General features: G+C 35.1%; 3 protein-coding genes across 3 annotated transcripts in view; all 3 read right to left on the reverse strand.

Moving 5' to 3' along the window:
• The window catches only part of LOC121905492, a 344,732-nt gene that overhangs the window by 154,603 nt on the left and 170,202 nt on the right, over positions 1–19,927 (reverse strand). The gene's annotated exons all lie outside the window — the stretch shown is intronic.
• LOC121905497 lies at positions 574–8,748 on the reverse strand. The gene is made up of 7 exons (XM_042423746.1): positions 8,571–8,748; positions 7,158–7,205; positions 6,570–6,871; positions 5,790–6,063; positions 5,437–5,474; positions 4,050–4,093; positions 574–654 (listed from the first exon to the last, which is right to left on the reverse strand). The coding sequence occupies exons 2-6, from the start codon at positions 7,165–7,167 to the stop codon at positions 4,058–4,060; spliced, it is 660 nt and encodes a 219-aa protein (XP_042279680.1). The 5' UTR covers positions 7,168–7,205; positions 8,571–8,748; the 3' UTR covers positions 574–654; positions 4,050–4,057.
• On the reverse strand, positions 12,685–18,072 carry LOC121905498. Its single transcript, XM_042423747.1, has 7 exons — positions 17,903–18,072; positions 16,761–16,926; positions 16,212–16,241; positions 15,771–15,812; positions 14,489–14,548; positions 13,882–13,922; positions 12,685–13,694 (listed from the first exon to the last, which is right to left on the reverse strand). Exons 1-7 carry the CDS (start codon positions 17,930–17,932, stop codon positions 13,428–13,430), a joined length of 636 nt encoding a protein of 211 aa, XP_042279681.1. The 5' UTR covers positions 17,933–18,072; the 3' UTR covers positions 12,685–13,427.

Consider the following 19,927-nt stretch of genomic DNA (forward strand, 5'->3'; position numbering starts at 1 on the left):
CTTTTGTAAAGCACTTTGAGCTGCATTTTATGTCATGAAAGGTGCTCTATAAATAAAGTTTATTATTATTCTTATATTTATTATTGTTATTATTGTTATTATTATTATTATTATTATTATTATTATTATTATTATTATTATTATTATTATTATTATTATTATTATTATTATTATTACCAACTAACTTTGTGAAGCTCATATTGTTTTTGTTGAGATTGTGTCAGGGAGGTGTTGAGTCAAATCTATATTTCTGCTGTCATGGTGGCCTATATGGTGTTGCTCCATTGCTTTATCTAATATTTTGTACTCCTGCAGATTTATTAATTATCAAAATTAATGTGACATGACAGTTGTCTTATTTATCTCACCTTTGCGTACTGAGCTGGTCTCTGACAGCCTCTGCACCAGATCAGTCCTCTTCAATTCCTTGAAAACTTCTCTGATCACCTCCACAGACTGTTGGCCACATCTCTCCACCATCAGATCCACAACTTTTGTCCTGTCTGCCGGGCCCAGTTTGATCCATGGAATGAATGGAAGGCCCTTCTTGAAGTGAGTGAACTGCAGGAGCCACTTAAGTGTCTTTAGCTCCTGATCACTCAAATCATTCAGTGTTTCTAAAAGCAGCTCTCTCACAGCCGTCTTTGTGGCTACCTGGAAAATTCAAAGAGTACATTCAAAGAGAAAATATGTTATTTCTCCACTGGGAATATTAAAGATTTATCTCTTTGCATCTACAGTATCAATGTAATTATTTTAGACATTTGGATGTTTTAAATAAGTTTTTCTACAAGATCACCTGAACTACTGATACATCTGGTAATTATGATTTGTCTTACTTTATATTCTTTAATACCTGTAAACTTGTTTATGTTTTTTATTTTCATTTTTACTTAATACTTTGAAAAAGCCTCACAATTATGTGAGAAACTGAGTTTAGTTTCATTAATCACCACTTATGTGATGATAAATATGATTTTAAACTTGCATCTTATTGAATTAAAGCTGTACTGCATGAGGTCAGGTTGATGTGACATTGCTCACTTTGTGGATCAGTGCAGACAAGTGTTCATCCACAGAGTGTTTTTCTGAGGAGGAAGAAAGGAAATAAAATGTTCTTTATAAAATTACAATACAAAGGGTTCAACACAAAATAAAAGTGAAGCCTCCTCAACAGTTAAAAAATATACATATAATATATATGATATATATAATTCATCACTAATATTTTCTCCCTGTCCCACATTATCTTTTCATATTTCACATAAGCAATCAAATATATTTTGTACACCAGCTGATACTGTCTTCTTTTCTCTACATTATAAATCATAATGTTTAAAATAAAGAATGGCTTATATCATAGCTTATAAACTCATGAGACACATGTTTTGTTCCAGTTTTATGATTTGAATATGTTTTTGTCTTTATTGTCTTACTTTTGGGTCCTGAGCTGCTGTCTGACAGCTTCTGCACCAGATCTCTCCTCTTCATCTGAATTAAAATGTCCTTGGTCTTCTTCACAGACTGTTGGCCGAAGGTCTGCACCATAATAAACACTGTGTCCTGCATGTCTGCCCTCATGAGCATCTCTAAGTAAGGTTTGCGGAGGTGAATTCGACTCTGGAGTAATTTCTTGAAGACCTCGAGCTCCCTGTCGCTCAAATCAGCCAATGTTTCCAGAAGCAGCTCTATAACAGACGTCATTGTTTCTACCTGGTAAATACAAAGAAAATGTTCATTGGGCAAATGTACAATCTCTCAGCTGGGATGATTACAGATTTTTCTGTTTATGTCTCATCAATGTGTGTGTTTTTATAAATGTGGATATATACAGTTTACATTTCACCAGTGGTAGAGGTAACACTGATTTTTAACATTATAAGTTAACAACGTTCTTGCTTCAGTCCTCATGTGTACATGAGGCAACCTGAATGTAGCTTCACTTCTGAGAGAACCAGCCGGTGAAAATCAAGAATTTGTTTGTATCATCATTTATAATGTTGAACATGTTTTTTCCTGCATCTGTTGAATGAAAGTTGTATCTGTAAAGTCCGACGGATGTGACATTACTCACTTTCTGGATCAGTGCAGGCCACTGTTCATCCACAGAGTGTTTCTCTGAAGAGAAGGAAATAAAACGAGACTCATGAATGCCTGGTTTACCATCAGGTAATATAATCAGACACTATCAGACTATCTTGTTTCAAAATGATTGTAATATTAAGGATTAATTGTAAAAGGAACATAAAATCTGCTCGATAGTAACATCCTAAAAATCAATTACCACTTTCACCTGATGAACACTTATCAACATGACGTCACATTTGTTATTAAACTCAGTGTTAAAGTTTCACATAATGAAATGTAGATTAAAATAACTACAGAGCTTTGAGGAAAGGATTCAAATCTGTCATCTTTACTCCTAGTTAAAGGAATAATATTTGTAATTTTGTTATTAGTGTTTCAAATGTCTTATGGTACCTACCTCCCTCTGTGGTTTTTACACCAGATGCTTCAACTGATGATCCTGCAGCTGAAACACATTTAATGAACATTGTAATTACATAATAAAAACACTGTGTGTAACCTTTATGTGTACTTGTCCTCAGTATAATACTCTGACTCCCAAGTATAATAAAAAGCCTTTAACACTTCATGGCTGAGACTAATGCAGTTTGAGAAAACACTCAGTCAGGGTGTTAAAATAAAATACACAGACATGCACACGTCACATGACACAGATGGATTACAGGTGTGTGGATGGAAGACAGGAGGAGGCCTTGGTTACAGAAATCACAGAGGGGATGAATGAGAATGAGTGTCCATAGTGGAGCCAAGTTTAAGTCAAATCGTAGCTATACAAAAATACAACACAACATATTCAAGTGAAATGATGTAGACAACATTAGCCAAGTTCCTATCTGACCATATACAACACAAGACTGGTAATAATGAGCTCTAACATTTTCCTCTGAAGTGATCTTTGTCTTATTATTTTGTATGTACAAGTAAATTGAATTAGTTCAATTAACCACTTCAAAAATGAAATGAAGTACCAACTAACTTTGTGAAGCTCATATTGTTTTTGTTGAGATTGTGTCAGGGAGGTGTTGATTCAAATCTATATTTCTGCTGTCATGGTGGCCTATATGTTGTTGCTCCATTGCTTTATCTAATATTTTGTACTCCTGCAGATTTATTAATTATTATAAATTAATGTGACATGACAGTTGTCTTCTTTATCTCACCTTTGTGTCCTGAGCTGGTCTCTGACAGCCTCTGCACCAGATCTGTCTTCTTCATTTCCATGAAAACCTCCCTGATCACCTCCACAGACTGTTGGCCACATCTCTCCACCATCAGATCCACAACTTTTGTCCTGTCTGCTGACTCCAGTTGGATCCATGGAATGAATGGAAGGCCCTTCTTGAAGTAAGTGAACTGCAGGAGCCACTTAAGTTTCGTTAGCTCCTGATCACTCAAATCATTCGTTGTTTCTAAAAGCAGCTCTCTCACAGCCGTCTTTATTGCTACCTGGAAAATTCAAAGAGTATGTTCAAAGAGAAAATATGTTATTTCTCCACTGGGAATATTAAAGATTTATCTCTTTGCATCTACAGTATCAATGTCATTATTTTAGACATTTGGATGTTTTAAGAAATGTTTTTTCTGCAAGATCACCTGAACTACTGATACATCTGATAATTATGATTTGTCTTACTTTATATTCTTTAATATCTGTAAACTTGATATGTTTTTTATTTTAATTCCAGGCTGTAACTCTGGCAAACACACTGTGCTGTCAAAAACTGAAATGAGCCACCTGATCTTAACATCACATGTTCTTGATGAACTGTAACGAAGGTGGCAGCACAAGTCAGGAACTGTTTTCTCAGTTTCATCTTCTGCATTTTGTCTCATAATTCTGTGAGAAACTGAGTTTAGTTTCATTAATCACCACTAATGTGATGATAAATATGATTTTAAATTTGCATCTTTTTGAATTAAAGCTGTACTGCATGAGGTCAGGTTGATGTGACATTACTCACTTTGTGGATCAGTGCAGACAAGTGTTCATCCACAGAGTGTTTTTCTGAGGAGGAAGAAAGGAAATAAAAGTGATCAACATCAGGCTATATTGTTCTTTAAAATATTACAATACAAAGGGTTCAACACAAAATAAAACTGAAGCCTCCTCAACAGTCAATACATATACATATAATATATATGATACATATAATTCATTAATAATATTTTCTCCCTGTCCCACAATATCTTTTCATATTTCACATTAGTAATAAAATATATTATGTATACCAGCTGATACTGTCTTCTTTTCTCTACATTATAAATCATAGTATTTCAAATAAAGAATAGCCTGTATCATAGCTTATAAACTCATGAGACACATGTTTTGTTCCAGTTTTATGATTTGAATATGTTTTTGTCTCTATTGTCTTACTTTTGGGTCCTGAGCTGCTGTCTGACAGCCTCTGCACCAGATCTCTCCTCTTCATCTGAAATAAAATGTCCTTGGTCTCCTCCACAGACTGTTGGCCAAAGGTCTGAACCATAATAAACACTGTGTCCTGCATGTCTGCCATCATGAGCAGCATCCATGAGATCTCTAAGTAGGGTTTGTAGAGGTAACTTTGACTCCAGATGATTTGCTTGAAGTATTCAAGCTCCCTGTTACTCAAACCAGCCAGTGTTTCCAAAAGCAGCTCTATAACAGATGTCATTGTTTCTACCTGGAAAATACAAAGAAAATGTTCATTGGGCAAGTGTACAATCTCTTAATTTTATTGATTACAGATTCATTGATGAGTGTGTTTTAGAAATGTGGATATGGTGAGATTACATCACCAATGTTATACAAGCTAATAATGGAATTAATAATATTTGTCAAATTGATCATATACTGTATAACTGTTTTTACAAACTACTTGTATGTGTTTACATTTCTTTAGTAACATCAAACTTTTGTCTCTTTTACAATTATTTTATCTGTACAAACAGGATCATGACTTTATTTTACTGCCTGGCTGTAACTCTTTCAAAGACTGTGATCCCAAAACTGTGATGAGCCTTTTGATTTTACAACAGAGAAGCTGTGAGAACATGGCTGGTTGCATCTTTTCCTTTCATTTCTTGTTTTTATTGTCATCATATATTACACCTTCAGTTAACGTTATAAAAATAAATCAATAAAAAAAAAATATTTTCCTTGTGGTTGATATAACACAAAATTCTTAACATTATTAGTGAATAACGTTCTTGCTTAAGACCTCATGTGAAAATAGCTTCAGTTCTGTGAGAGAACTATTTATGTGAGGAAAAATTTGTTTGTATCATCAATTATAATGTTCAAGATGACGATGATTGTCAATCTTCATCCACTGCTGTGTAAAGTCAGACTGATGTGACATTACTCACTCTCTGAATCAGTGTAGGACGATGTTCCAAGTGTTTCTCTGAGGAGAAAATAAATATCAAAAGACTTATTAGAAATGTATTTAACATCAGTTATAATACAAAGGGTTTCATTCCACTAACCCTCCTTAACAATGAAATAATAATAATGTGCAGAGCTACTTGAAGATTTTCCAACAATGTTGAATGGTTTTGGATATATTTGTTATTGTACTGTTTATGCACAAACTTACAAAATATTGTACCCCAGCTAATGTACTTTATCTTTACATAATAAACTATAAAACTTATGAGACACATGTGACTGCATTGTTGCAAGTTTTATGTTTTTCATGTTTTTGTCTGCTTTGTCTTACCTTTAGTTCTTGAGCTGATATCTGAAAACCTCTGCACCAGATCAGTCCTGTTCATCTCCTTTAAAACCTTTTTGGTCACCTCCACACACTCTCGGCTGTTCGTCTCCACCATCAGCTCCACAGTTTCCTGCATGTCTGCCACATCCAGTCGGCTCCTTGAGATGAGCGGGAAATCTTTCTCCAATTCAATGAGCGACTTGAATTTCTCAAACTCCTCAGAGCTCAAATCATTCAATATTTCAATAAGCAGCTTCTTATCCATCATTGAACCTACCTGGAAAATGAAAAAGGTAAATCATACAGTATTATGCAGGACAGGATGTGAAGTGTTTGTTTGCTCTACTACCATGAATACCATGACTGACGATTTAGACAGCGCTCTCCACCACCAACACTGAAACACCAAATGCTGGAAAATCATTTGGACGAATGGTGTTCATCCCTCCAGTAGAGTTTCATAGAAGTCATGTAATAATGTTTTATATGATGGATGGATGTAGATTTTCATTTAAAGAGGTCCAAGAATTGATCCTTGCAATGACATTAATGTGTATTTTTATTTAATAGGATCCCTTAAATTTTCCATTAAAGGAACAGAGTTACGCTGTATTCAAAGTATTGTGTTTATGAACTACATACTGTACATTATATTCACTTAATTAGATTCTCAATTGTATTCACCAATTGAGTCTCAAAAATGAAACAGTGATTATCTGAAAGCACAAACTAAGCTATCCAGACTTACATTATACTGCTTTAGATGACTAAGGATTTACTCACTTGCACTGTATCCATGACTTTCACATCCATCACAGTCTCGCTCTCCGTTCTCTTGAGGTCATCAATAAGATGTGGCTCGTTTCTCTCCAGGATTTTGTAGAAGATCTGTTTTCCTCTAACTCCACTGGATTCCAAGGGCCCACTAAGGAGTGCCCTCATAGTCTCCTGAGAGTCATGATTAGCCCTGATTTTATCATAATTTACTTGATTTATAACATCACGTTTGAGGAGTTCTTCCAAAATTGGTGCAACGTTGGTCACTCTCCGGATTAGCTCGACTCGATGTTTATCCACAAAAAGCTCTGAGTAGAGAAAGAAACATGATACAAAGTTGACAGATTTAAGATATTATGAGGCTATAATCAACGTATATCAGAACATGTTTCATATGAAGTGTAGCAAACTAAAATGCATACAGTGTTGAAATGGTGGATTTCAAAAACGCTTTATAACCTGTTCAAAATATCCTTCCACAGTTCAACTATTAGTTGTCAGATTCTGGTTTTACGTTTAGCTTGTTGTAGAGAATCTGAACTCAGTGAGTAACATTTAGTGAGATCACTGCGTACATAATAACTGTGCACTCACCTTCCTCCATCCTATTTTTATCAGTTGCTGCCGCTGAGGGTCATGAAGCTGGAAAACATTTTAAGAAAAAATGAATGTTGCAGAACAATATATTGTTCTTAGATTTTATGCATACCTCTGTTGTCCATTATGCATTTAAACAAAATGTTTATTTCTTTCATGATCACAGCACCAAGAAGAAAAAATAAATTATAACAGGTTTACTCTACACAGTTACTCAGTTACTCATACTCTCAATCTCCAAATGTTTCGCTCAATAAAAAACAATCTCTGAAAATATTTCCACAAATGAATACATCATTCTCTCTTTAGAGAAATAACATTTCTCACAGATGTATCATAACATAATGGACCCCGGGTACAATTTTCAGATATATCCCCCCTCGGTTTCCACTCATTTCCTGTAATCTCTCAATTTTAATCTCTGATAAGGGCATAAAAATATTCCAGATGTATTTGTTTGTAGAGCTGCAACGATTAGTTGATTAATTGATCAGTTGCCAAGTATTTTGATAATCAATTAGTTATTTTGAGTCATTCTTGAGAAGAAAATTTCCAAATTCTCTGATTCCAGATTTTTTGGTTCCTTTAGTCCTTTTAGGACAGTAAACTAAATATCTTTGGGTTGTGGACTGTTATTCAGGACATAAGAAGACATTGATCACAACAGTGATCAACTTTTTTTTTTCTTTTTTTTTTTGCCATTTTCTGACATTTTATGGAACCAACTACTAATTGATTACTCAAAAAATTATCAACTGATTAATCGAGGATGAAATTATTCATTAGTTACAATGATTAGTCGATTCATTGATTAGTTGATCATCAGAAAATTAATTGCCAACTATTATGATAATTGATTAATCATTTTGAGTGTTTTTTTTAAAGAAAAAATACTAAAATTATCTCATTTCAGCTTCTTAAATGTGAATATTTTCTGATTTCTTTGGTCTTCTATGATAGTAAACTGAATTTCTTTAGGTTGTGGACTGTTGCTTTTGGAAACAGTGATCAACATTTTTCACCACTTTCCTCTTTTTCTAACGAATCGATTAATCAAGGAAATAATAGATAATGAAAATAATTGTTGCAGTCCTATGTGTTTTGCTACTGCCATTTTCTCATTAACGCCAATAAGCCTTGCATGGGCTTTCGCGCATGCGTACACACACGCGCGCGCGCGCGCGCGCGCCCACACACACACACACACACACACACACACACACACTCGCTTACTTTTCACGTTTCATAAACTGTCCAGTAGCAAACAACTCACATTAACAAAGTGTTAACTGATGTTTTATTGTACCATTGAAACAAATTTCACACACAAACATAACTCTACAGAGGAAGCAGGACGATGAAAGTGAAAGTTAAAAAGAAGCAGTACCGTTTGAAAATATTGTAACCTACCGTTAGCCGTTGAGATGTGAAATCTTCCTTTTTTTCTCTAAATTAATTGCGGCAAATCCTTCATTGTTGTGTCCATGAACGAGATTTGCTGTGATCCTGATGCTGCTGTCTGTGACGTGCCCCGATGAGCTTATAATATACAGGAAATATCTAACTGGGCAAGGGGCCGCGCATGCATCCAACGAAGGTGGAGCGACATTGCTACGCTTTGTCCACCAAAATAAAAGAAAAATAGCAACATGTGGATTGTCTAACTTATCGTTTTAGTATACACGTCTCATCTCTCAAAATAAATGCTTTTATTCTTCTGTTTTTGTTATTAAACTTCGTATTATTCATTGCACTGAACTGAGAATGTCTAAAAACCAAGGCAATCATATCTTTTTTCCTCCTGTAATATGACAAAGTTATGATGTACTACGCAGTCGATTACACCCTATGTTCCTGTTTAGAAACCAGATCCAAATGCGCTGTGGTTCAACCTTTTGTAATGAATTTGTTCATTCAAATACACGTTCAATACTGTAAAAGAAAGATCAATAATCATTTTTAACACATTGCTCGCCTCAATTACACCTAGTCTACTTTACTCGAAATGTACATTAAACTGAATGCAGCATTGTAAACAATATTTTGTTCCTGTAATCCACTTTTGCATTGCAAATCATAGCCTACCTTTGGATATTGTTGTAAATGATTTTGAATTCCCCCTCCTTGAAGGGTAAATAAAAAAATAATCATAATAATCATCATGATAATAATGTATTGCATTTATATAGCGCTTCACATTACACAAAGCCATTAAGGTAGGCTACTTGTCCTACCAGGCAGTCTATGAAAATATGTATCCCCCTCTATAATGCACGGGTGATGCCCTACCATCAATTGTTTTATTTTGTTTATACTTCAGATCATACCTAATAACCTTGGTGTAATGGAAAAATACAATATGTCTTACTAATTCTGATACTTACACTTATACTTTGGTGATGTTTTGTGATCTGGTGTATGGTGAAACAGAGAGAGCAGGCCAGTCGCACTTGTATGTTGAAAGGACACTAATGGACTAAGCACTGGGTGTGTAGAGCAGCAGAGATGCTGTGCTCATACCACTGAAGTACTGTGGAGAGTGCTAAGGCTCAAAACTAACTTTTTTAGGGAGTTTTATCTGTAGAATGTAGTAAAAAAATAAACAATAAATTAAATTAAATTAAATTAAGGTGCCCCACAGTATGATAAAATGCCCTCTCAGGTGCCTGCACAAAGGAGAAAACATACCAAAGTTCTGTGATGACTGTCTAGTTATGGGTAAATCAGGATGAAGTGCCCTATAGAGGGCCTCTATATGTGACAATCTTGAATGAAGTGTCCTTCAGGTGTCCTTTCAGTGGAAGAAAATGTGATAGTGCCACGTAAAGAGCCCCCAAAGATGAGAAAATATGATGTGCCCTTTAAATGAAGAGGATGTAATGCAATGCCCTATGATGCTGTTGTAATGGGGTGAGCTGGAGGTTCTCTATGGGTGCCCTTCTAGTGAACAACAAAAAAGAAAAAGTGCAATTTAGGGTTAAAGTGCAAACTGAAGTGCAGGTTTGGGTGCCCTTTCAATGAAAAAAGGTGCCCTATAGGATGCACTGTATGGGAGAAAAACATTGTGAAGTGTCAGAAAAATAGAAAATTATTTGAAAGAGGACAACATTTGTGAGGACAAGAAGCTTTCTTTTAAGCCAAATCCTGTAATTATCAAAGATGACAACCAGAGTCGTCATAGATGTTTTCATTTACATCTTGTTGGTAGTGCTATCATATAACTTACCAGACTCCCAAAGAAGAGTTGTGGCAATCTGCCAACATAACTCTGCAGCATCACTTTGGCCAGCAGGGAATTTGATCTTTTTGTCTGTTAAGATTTTCTCAATGAACTGATATTAAAAAAACACATTATAATTTACCAACAATTCTAAATATATATTTTATCAAGAAAGCAGCATTTTATATGTACACATACTCAGGGTTGCCAACTTTGGGTACCTGGCTGGAGTGAGATTTTGATGCCATGGGCTTAACCACGCACACTTATTCATCTGCTCATACTTTTACTCAATTCACCATCAGTGTTTAAAGCTACACAGTTTGCACATGTGGTGACAACGGGAGTTAAGGTCTAAGATTTAAGGATATAGCCTGACTACACCACCCCAGGACTAATGTTTTGTCTCATTTGTTTAATTGGGTTCCCTTAAATTTTAGTAATTGAATGAACATCTGATCAAGTTTTAGGTCATTAATGTTATGCTGAAACAGAAAATTCTAACACAAACTTTCAAGCACCATTGTACATTAATTTCCTGTAGATTACCCTAACCTCAACCACTACTTGCCCCACCCTAACCCAAACCTTAACCTAAACCTTACCTTCATTTTAACAAGTCTTCACCCTAAAATAAATGATTTACATTATGGAGACTTGCTTTTTGTCCTCAAAAGGGAGGCGAGTCCCCAAATGTGACTGTTTAAACAGATTTATGTCCCCACAAATGATGAATACCTGATACTCTCTCTCTCTCTCTCTCTCTCTCTCTCTCTCTCTCTCTCTCTGTTTAACACTAACGTAAACAAAGTGTTAACTAATGTTTTATCGTAGTATTGGGCTGCTGTAACAATTTACACACACGAATACATCTCTACAGAGGAAGCAGGGCGATGAAAGTGAAAGTTAAAAAGAAAAATAAAATACAGTTTGAAAGACAGTTTTACCGTTTTAACTGCAGCTTGTCGCTCCAGCCGTTAAGATGTAAAATCCGCACAGTTTTTTCTCTGAATTAATTGAGGTAAATCTTTCATTGTGTCCATAAATGATCTTTACTGTGATTCAGGAGCTTATATCCGGTATTAACTACTTCTTAGTTCCTCAAATATTCCTGCTAACTGTGGTAATAAATGTCATCGGGCGTCTCTCTCTCTCTTCCATTACTGAGTGTTTCAGTAACACCTGTTGTGCTGTGAAAAGCAGCCCTAATCGCTAATCCTAATCTATTTGAAGATAATCGCTTTAAAACGACAAGCAAACGTACAGATAATACCCACAAGACCTTTTAATCATTTATAAACTGAGTAAATATCAAAAGGGACTAAATGACTCATGTTTTTCGAGACACAATTTACTACGAATAACAACCTACACAAATCAGTCTCATTGTGTTTAAGTCTAGATATAATTTGAAAGTGAATAGAATAGACTATATTTATATTTTGTGTATTTATTATATTTATTTTTTGTCTCTATAGTTCTATATTTTAAGGGTTTGATATGTACCTCCTACTTTAAACTTTAAACAACCTGCAGTGCCTTTCCTTTATCCAAAGGTATATGCAAAATAATTTGAGAAGATGACCTCTCAATTAGGCTTTCATTACAACCAAATCATGAAAATGAAAATAGTTGTTCACTGGCATGGAGGTTTTGTGGGAAACACTCAGAACTACTTTCTTCTTCTAGGTAAACAATCACACTTGAAACTTGAAACCCTTTTGAACAATTACAGACACAAATGAATGTTATGATCAGTGTGCACATTTTGAAAAACTTGGCGGTAAAAACACACGTGACTCTGTCACATCAGTATACTTGCTTCATATATATTGTTTTTTGATCACTTCATTCTCTCAAATAATCAGAACCAAACATAACAATGAGGGAATTTATTATAGATTTTAAAATAAAAAATATGTTGAATGACCCTCATACAGTAAACAGTGCTCCATTGTTGCCACCTGGTAATTTCAAAGTATACAGTACATTCATAGGCAACACATATTTATTTGTAAAGCACCTTTCAACAACAAGACAATTCAAAGTGCTTTATGTGAGACGTCAAAAAAGATATTAAGACAAGATATCCAGTATAAAAAGAAAGCATTATAAAAAAGACACTGATAGAATTAAAAAATAATAAAATACAAGATTAAAATAAGATCAAATCGAACAAAACATAAAAAACAAAAGAACAAAAATGTGTCTTACATCCACAAGAGTTTTAGTTCTTGTTGACACTGTCAGAAAGGTGATAATTCAACTTAATGTTTATTATTGAAGTCGTAGTGGGCAGTGTTGTTGTTGTTCTGGACTGCATTATATTAAAAGGTGTTTCTAATATTTTGTCCACCCCCCGTTTACATACATGAGGGGGGAAGAATATTAGAAACATCTTTTAATATAATGCGAAACATCACCAAACACTATGACCTCAATAATCAACATAAACATTTTTTCAAGATGAAATACTGTTATATGATTTTTCTTTGGTAACATCAGAACAAATGATGATTCTCTTCATTTCTCTTTTCCCTTTAAGATCTTTCAACTGATAAATATATTTACATTATTTGTCAGGACTTTAAGTCTTTCACACACTCTGCTGCTAAAAAACTTGAATGAGCCACCTGATCTAAACATCACATGTTCTTGTTGTTATAACAAAGGCTAAAATAAATCACCCTCTGTATTTGATTTGTTGCATTTTGTTTTCATAGTTAAAAATAGTCACGATGCAATAATTTTACACTTGTGTCTTAAAAACTTTGGACAGCTCTGTTTCTTGATTTCCTCTTGTCCTCCTCAGTGCTAGAGATAGCAGTAGTGCTGCAACTGATGAGTGGATCACTGAGAAATAAAATAAAATATGGGAAGACTTGTAAAATACTCCTTTAACTGTTTGTTTGATCAGGTCCAAATGTTCTGTAATATTCTAATTAATTAGGTTAGCAGCAAAAATGGGATTGTTTTTGCCACTCAACAGGCCACTTCTGTGTTTTTATTTGTTTATTGTTTTTGGCTTTGGATCCTGAGCTGGTGTCTCACAACTGCTTCACCAGATCGTTCCTGTTTATTTTCTTGAAAAGCATCTTGGTCACCTCTGCAGCTTGTTGGCTGTAGGTCTGCTCCATCAGATCCACCACATGTTTCCTGTCTGCCTTCTCGAGTTTGCTCTGTGGGATGCACGGGAGTTCTGCCGGGATGAGGTCTCTGTCCTGCAAAAACCACTTGAAGTCTTCGAATTTTTCCTCTCTCAAACGTTGCAGCATTTTCAAAAGCTTCTCTTTAATCGTTGTGATTGTTGCTGCCTGGTGAAATACAAACAAATAAACAAAGGGAGATGATTTGAACATAATTTTATTGATTAGAGCTGAACAGCTCCTCTGAATGCAGCATCAGTTCTAATCATGATTTAAAATATTGGATGATTTTCAACCTGCATCTTATTGAATGAAGATTTGTTGTGAAAAGTCAGACTGATGTGACATTACTCACTTTCTGGACCAGTGCAGATAGTTCATCCACACTTTGTTCCTCTGAGGAGAAATGGAATAAAACACTTTGCATCAGGCTTTCTTGATTCATAAAGATTTACAATACAAAGGGTTTTATCAAAAAGTGACCAACAAAGCAAACACAATCTTGAATCTCTCACCCTCTAATCATTGTGATTTCACATCAAAGTGCAACTTTGTGCTGCTCCTTTCACTCACACAATCAACAATTTCTATATAAATTCTACTTTTTTTTATTTAAAGTGGAGCTTACTTAAATTTTAGAGATCCAAATAAAACACAAATGAACACAATAATTAAAGAGGAATCAGAGCCCATAAAGTGTTTATTTTGACAGGTCAGTTCTACATTTTATTGATATAATGTCATTCATCCTCCAAATGCCATTTTTAAACCCTCAAATCTCACTTTTTTGTTTTATTTGTTATTCCATAATAACCTATAACCAATAACCATAACCTACATTAGCCACTATAATGTGTCTAACCCTTGATCAAGTTAGACTTGTTCTGTTTTGTTTTTGTTTTTTTTGTTTTTTTCTTCTAAGTGTTAAAAGTCATTTCATGAGAAAATTGCATAGTTAATACCTGTGGACCTGCCTTCAGTCAAAGTATTTCCACCAGTTGCTCCACTTGAGGATCCCAAAGCTGTAAGAAATTTAGGGAAAATTGTAATTGTTTAACAATTGTATTGTTCTTCTTTAACGTCACTGACACAGAAAACAAACTGCTTTCTTTAATGATCAGAACACTTGAGAAAAAAATAAAAATAAAATCAGGATCTGTCTCTCAGCTTTTGTTTCTCTTAATTTGCCCTTGATTTGCACCTCCTGTTTATGAATCCCTCAGTGGGTTAGTGTCTATTAGTGTCTACATGTCAGATCAACTAAATAAAAGTTTAAGTGAGGGAATACATACTTTACAGAGGGATAAAGTTTCAAGTAAAATTCAAAACCAAAGCTACAACAGCTACAAAGATAGGGAAACATGTGTGGTTACAATAAAAAAAGACTAAAGACAACAAACAAAATGTAAATTAACAAAATGTAATGAAAATGTAAATAATGTTTAGATTGCATTCTGGTAGAAACATTTTTATTTCTTGAAAAATGTACTACAGTAACTGCTAAAACATTGAAATCAAGATATTGTATTTGAGTGAGTATTTGCATAAGGCATAAATAAGGATGAATAAAGGATGGCGGTTTTCTGTTTTTTCTTATTGTAAACAAATCTCATGTGCAGAATCAAATCAACAATGAATCGATCCTACTTACAAGTATTGTGTTTATCCAAAGCCTGATATATGTGCCGTAGACCTCCGTTGTTTTCAAAAAACTATTAAAAACATGTTAATGAGCCACATCGCTGCACTGGGTGACATGTTCCTTCATCCCTGAAGACAGTGGTTACCGTAGTAATCTGTAACTGTTCCTGTTAAGAGACTCGCGTCCTCGCACATGAACGGTGGCCTCTTCCTGACATAGAAATACTTTGTGGAGAGTAAAAACTTGATCGCTGTTATTAGTTATTGGAGCCATTTTTAAACATCTAACCACACTCTTTATGGCACAGAGGAATAACATGTCAGGCTTTGGATACAGACACAATACTTGTGAGTAGAATTGATTCATTGTTATTGTGGCTCTGCACGTGAGATTTGTAGACAATAGAAAAGCTGAAAATTGCCATCCTCATCCCTAACTATAGGCAGTCCTAAACTTCAATAATCAATCAAGAATAATGTATTTTGAACAACGTTATTATCAGTATTTCAGTCAACTTTACATTTAAGGCAGCAAAATGCAATGTTTGCCAACATGCATGTTTTTAAGTTGAAGTGCCTCTTTATGTTTTGTAATGTACCTACCTCTCACTGTAGCACCAGCTGGTCCAGCTGATGATGCTGCAGCTGCAACACATTAAATGATAACCTTATAATAAATACATTGTTCTAGACAAGAATACTTCAGCAGGCAAACCAAAGTACAAGAATACTGCACAGAATAGCTGGCCCAGTTCAGCTCTGCAAATTCAGCTAAAGACAACTTCTCAGCAGTTTATTTAAAATGGTCAAATGTGAAATATGTGAAAAACAAACAAACAAACACAACAACTTAGGTGCTACAATAATATCATGGTGATCTTCCGATTTGGTTTAAAAATTACAAACATTTTAAACATTGATGAAATTCCAATTGGTTTTATTCTGGTTGAAATATTTGCAACAAATGTGTGAAATATTTATGACATATGACTGAAAGCTGAAATCTCGTATAGTAATGGACAGTAAATATATGCAGTGTCTTACCTTCTGAATGACCAGAGTTTGGATAGTCAGCTGAAATAAAATGGAGAACAAAACATATACCAATATTTGCTGATATTGTGGGTTTATGTATTTCATTCACAACAAAAGATTAAATAATGAGACATTTTAGCTAAATAAAATATCTATTACATTTAATATCATTAATATTCTATTTCTAGTTCAAAAACAACCGGATGTTATTACAGCGGTGATCAAATTTGTTGTGTTTTGATAAATCGCTCTGTCTCAAAACCCATACTTGCTGTCTTAAGCACTTCTATGGGTTTCTGACTATTCATGGAATAAGATAAACAGGAATTTCTCCTCATTATCACGTATTAAATGGCAGGTGAACACATAATTCAGACAGCTACAACCAGAATATCACACCCACAGAGCAACACGTCCATTTTCAGTGTGCATTGGTGTTGGTGATTCAGGTCTCATTAATTATTGACATTAATTATATAGAATGGTTAAGTTAATGGAAAAGATAGAATGCATTATCTTTTTATATAATGTAGGTAATATTTTTTAACAACCACTGACCTTCTTGAATTTCACAGGTCCACACTGGTTCACTCACTGGTTCACACACTGGTTCACCCTTCTTTGCATAATGGTCAAAGAGTGAAAGGTAGAAGTCTCTGTCTGGATTTTTAATGAACACTTCATAGAAATTTGGGTCTTGGCTGTCATATCTGAGGGTTAATTTCTGTGTAAAAATACATCATAAAAGGAGAGGAGTTAGTTTTTGACAAAGGTAAACAGTCAAATTAAATCCTTTACAACAAAAACAAAACTAGATGATTAGTGTCTGGTCATTAGGAACACTGTTTTGCACATGCTCAGATCATTCACATTTCTGTCTGGCTGCTGATCTCTCCCAAACTCTGAACACAGCGAGCAAAGCTGACTCCACATTCACCAAGCAGTATTGGCAACCTTCTTGAAGTAGCTTATGTGTGACCAAAAAGTCAATAGATTTGTCACTAGGCTCTTAAAAGCTGTATCTAGGGAGAACGTTGCTAAGTTGACAACACCGATCACGTGTCCCTTTGTACAAATTGCCAATACAAACAAAGATGCATCTATTTACAATTAAAGAAGTCTAAATGACAATTCCCTTAATTGTATCCATGTTTCTCACTTGCAGATTTTCCTTGTGTCTTACATCGTGTTCACATCATATTGTTCAGTGTTTAATTACAGCCAAGTTGGAAAAGGCGTTCACATCAGCTACCTGATTGCAATTCTGAGTTGAAAATGTTTTAAATTTCTGACAGTTACAATATTTCCAACATGGCTAAAAGAACTACGAAAGTGTCAAAATCCCTGCAGCAAAATGGCTGCAATTTCACCGTCAGTCACATTTAAAAAATCTAATAATAACACAAATACAATAAATCTACTTGAAATAAAATATCGTTAAAATGTGCAAGGCCATGTGTGACCACACCATTTGTACACCTCAATGTGAAATGCAATGGCTTTGATCCTATTTTATCTTTTCATACAATACGTCTGAACCACAATTCACTATATAACTGAAGCGAGGTCTGTGAGCTAGTTCAGGCAGCCAAAGTCAAGTGGCTGCTCCACTCACAAGCCATACTCCCCTCACTGTGACATATATCCAACACACCCTTATAATCTTGGCGGTGTACTTAAGTCGTCAGTACTCTGCTCACATTTAGCCATCCTGCTGCCACACTGCTCATACAAGCTATGCTTGCTTGCTGCCATTTGTAGGCCTATAGAGTTTCAAAAGCTCGACCTCCACCCCAGCATCCACCTGTAGGCTCTGAGTCTAGGAGGGAAGTTAGTACTGTTGCTCCCAACTCCTTGCTGTGTGACATCAATGTTTCCTTGTGGGGAGTCACGAGATCAGAGCCTAGACGCCAAACATTAATGCTGTACATGTTCTGCATTTAAATAATAATGTACTCCACATGAGTTGGCTGACTGAAATGTAAGTACTGAGAGACAGTACAAAGTATACCGGAGGGGAAATTTTTGCTGTGTTGATGTCTGTGGTGAGGACGAATCCTTGTTGCATTTTCAGATACTTGTCTGGACGTGGCTTCCGGATTACTGTGTATCCATCTGAGAATTCCGTTTTGTCCACTGTCTGGAAAAAAAAGCAATATACTGTAAGCACAAAGCTGCTTCAAGGTTACAGTAGCAAACATTGTCATTTGTGTTTTAAAGTACATGAATAAGCAATACAGTTTTTACAATAGAGTATTAGGAGCACTCTTGGGAAAAAAATGAAATGTGAGGTTTCCAGAATAGACAAGATATTGAGGAAAAGATCATGTTATGAAAATAAAGCTGCAAATTTGAAAGGAATATTTTATTTTGAGAGAAAAGTTTTTAATATTATATAAAATTTTGCGACATATATATTTTGAGAATAACCAAATACGCTGCTGTAGAATTGTGGTTTAATGAGTAAACATTAAAAATTAAGTTATAGTATATTTCATCAGTGAAGGAAATACTTAGTGTATCACACCCGCAGTCAAAATACAATAAACCAACTGCATTATTTCTGAGTTGTAAACCTTATGAAGCAGCTGCTGAGGCACATCGAGCACTTGGTTTTGTCCAGACAACTGTGCCAAAGAGCGCAGAGATCAAATCTCAATGTATGGTGTCGGAAAAGGATTGAAGGCTGCTGCACATTGACACACAGTTAGCAGTGGGCTTAATTTGAAAAGTTTCAGTTTGTCAGTGAGATCTTTTAGCCTCCAAACAAATATTAACTTCAGCTGCTGACAGAAATCTGACGAGAATCACTTGGTCCATCATCTTAAAATAAGGAAATGTGTCCATTACGCTGTCTCATGTTTTAAGTGGCTTATCTTCAATAAAATGTGCATAAAAATAACAAGTGTAAATGTGAACTTTGTTATTGATCATACATATATGTGTCAATGGTAAGTCATATTTTTGGATATCGTTTTAAGAAGATTTTTAAATGGGAATACAGAAAAGGGAGAAAAACCTTCTGTGACCAGCGACTCCTCCCACTTCACAACTTTATTCTCACAATTTCACTTTTTTTCACTTTAAAATCTTATTATATAGTACATTTGTGACAGTAAGATATTAAATAACCTGTTTTAGAGCACGATCATGTGGGATCAGATACACATGTAGTTTGAGGAACGTTGTGTTTGGTTTATAGTATATTAACACGTTGCACTTTATTTTCACCGGAAAGCCAAGTTTCATCAGAACCGCTCTTGGAGAGAAAACTGGTTCGGATAACTTGACATGGGATGATGTGACCTCAGACACGTCCTCAACGACATCTCCACAGGCATCTATGTGTAGGACTGCAAACTTGTCTACTATTGTAGAGTCATCTGCACAAAATACAAGCACATATATTTAGTGAGGAGAAAGGGATTGTATCACAATACATTTAAATACATGTTTACTTATTTCTTCATGTCCACTTACCTGTGCAGATCCAGTGTGGCAGGTACACTTCATTTAACTTCCCAGCAATGACTGTGATGTCCAGTAGAGGACCTGCAGGCATGTATTGTAAGCTTTCCATTCTCTCCATGTGTTCTTCCCAAGACCAGAACTGGTACTTAAAGCTGACCTTTTCTTCACAGACCCATCGCAGGTCAGAGACACTGCATTCAAACTTTCCTGCTTCAGACTGTAGGCTGAAAGAAAAAGAAACAAATGAGTTTGTG

Source organism: Thunnus maccoyii, chromosome 10 (genome assembly GCF_910596095.1).
Source record: "Thunnus maccoyii chromosome 10, fThuMac1.1, whole genome shotgun sequence".
In the NCBI taxonomy this organism is placed as follows: Eukaryota; Metazoa; Chordata; class Actinopteri; order Scombriformes; family Scombridae; genus Thunnus; species Thunnus maccoyii.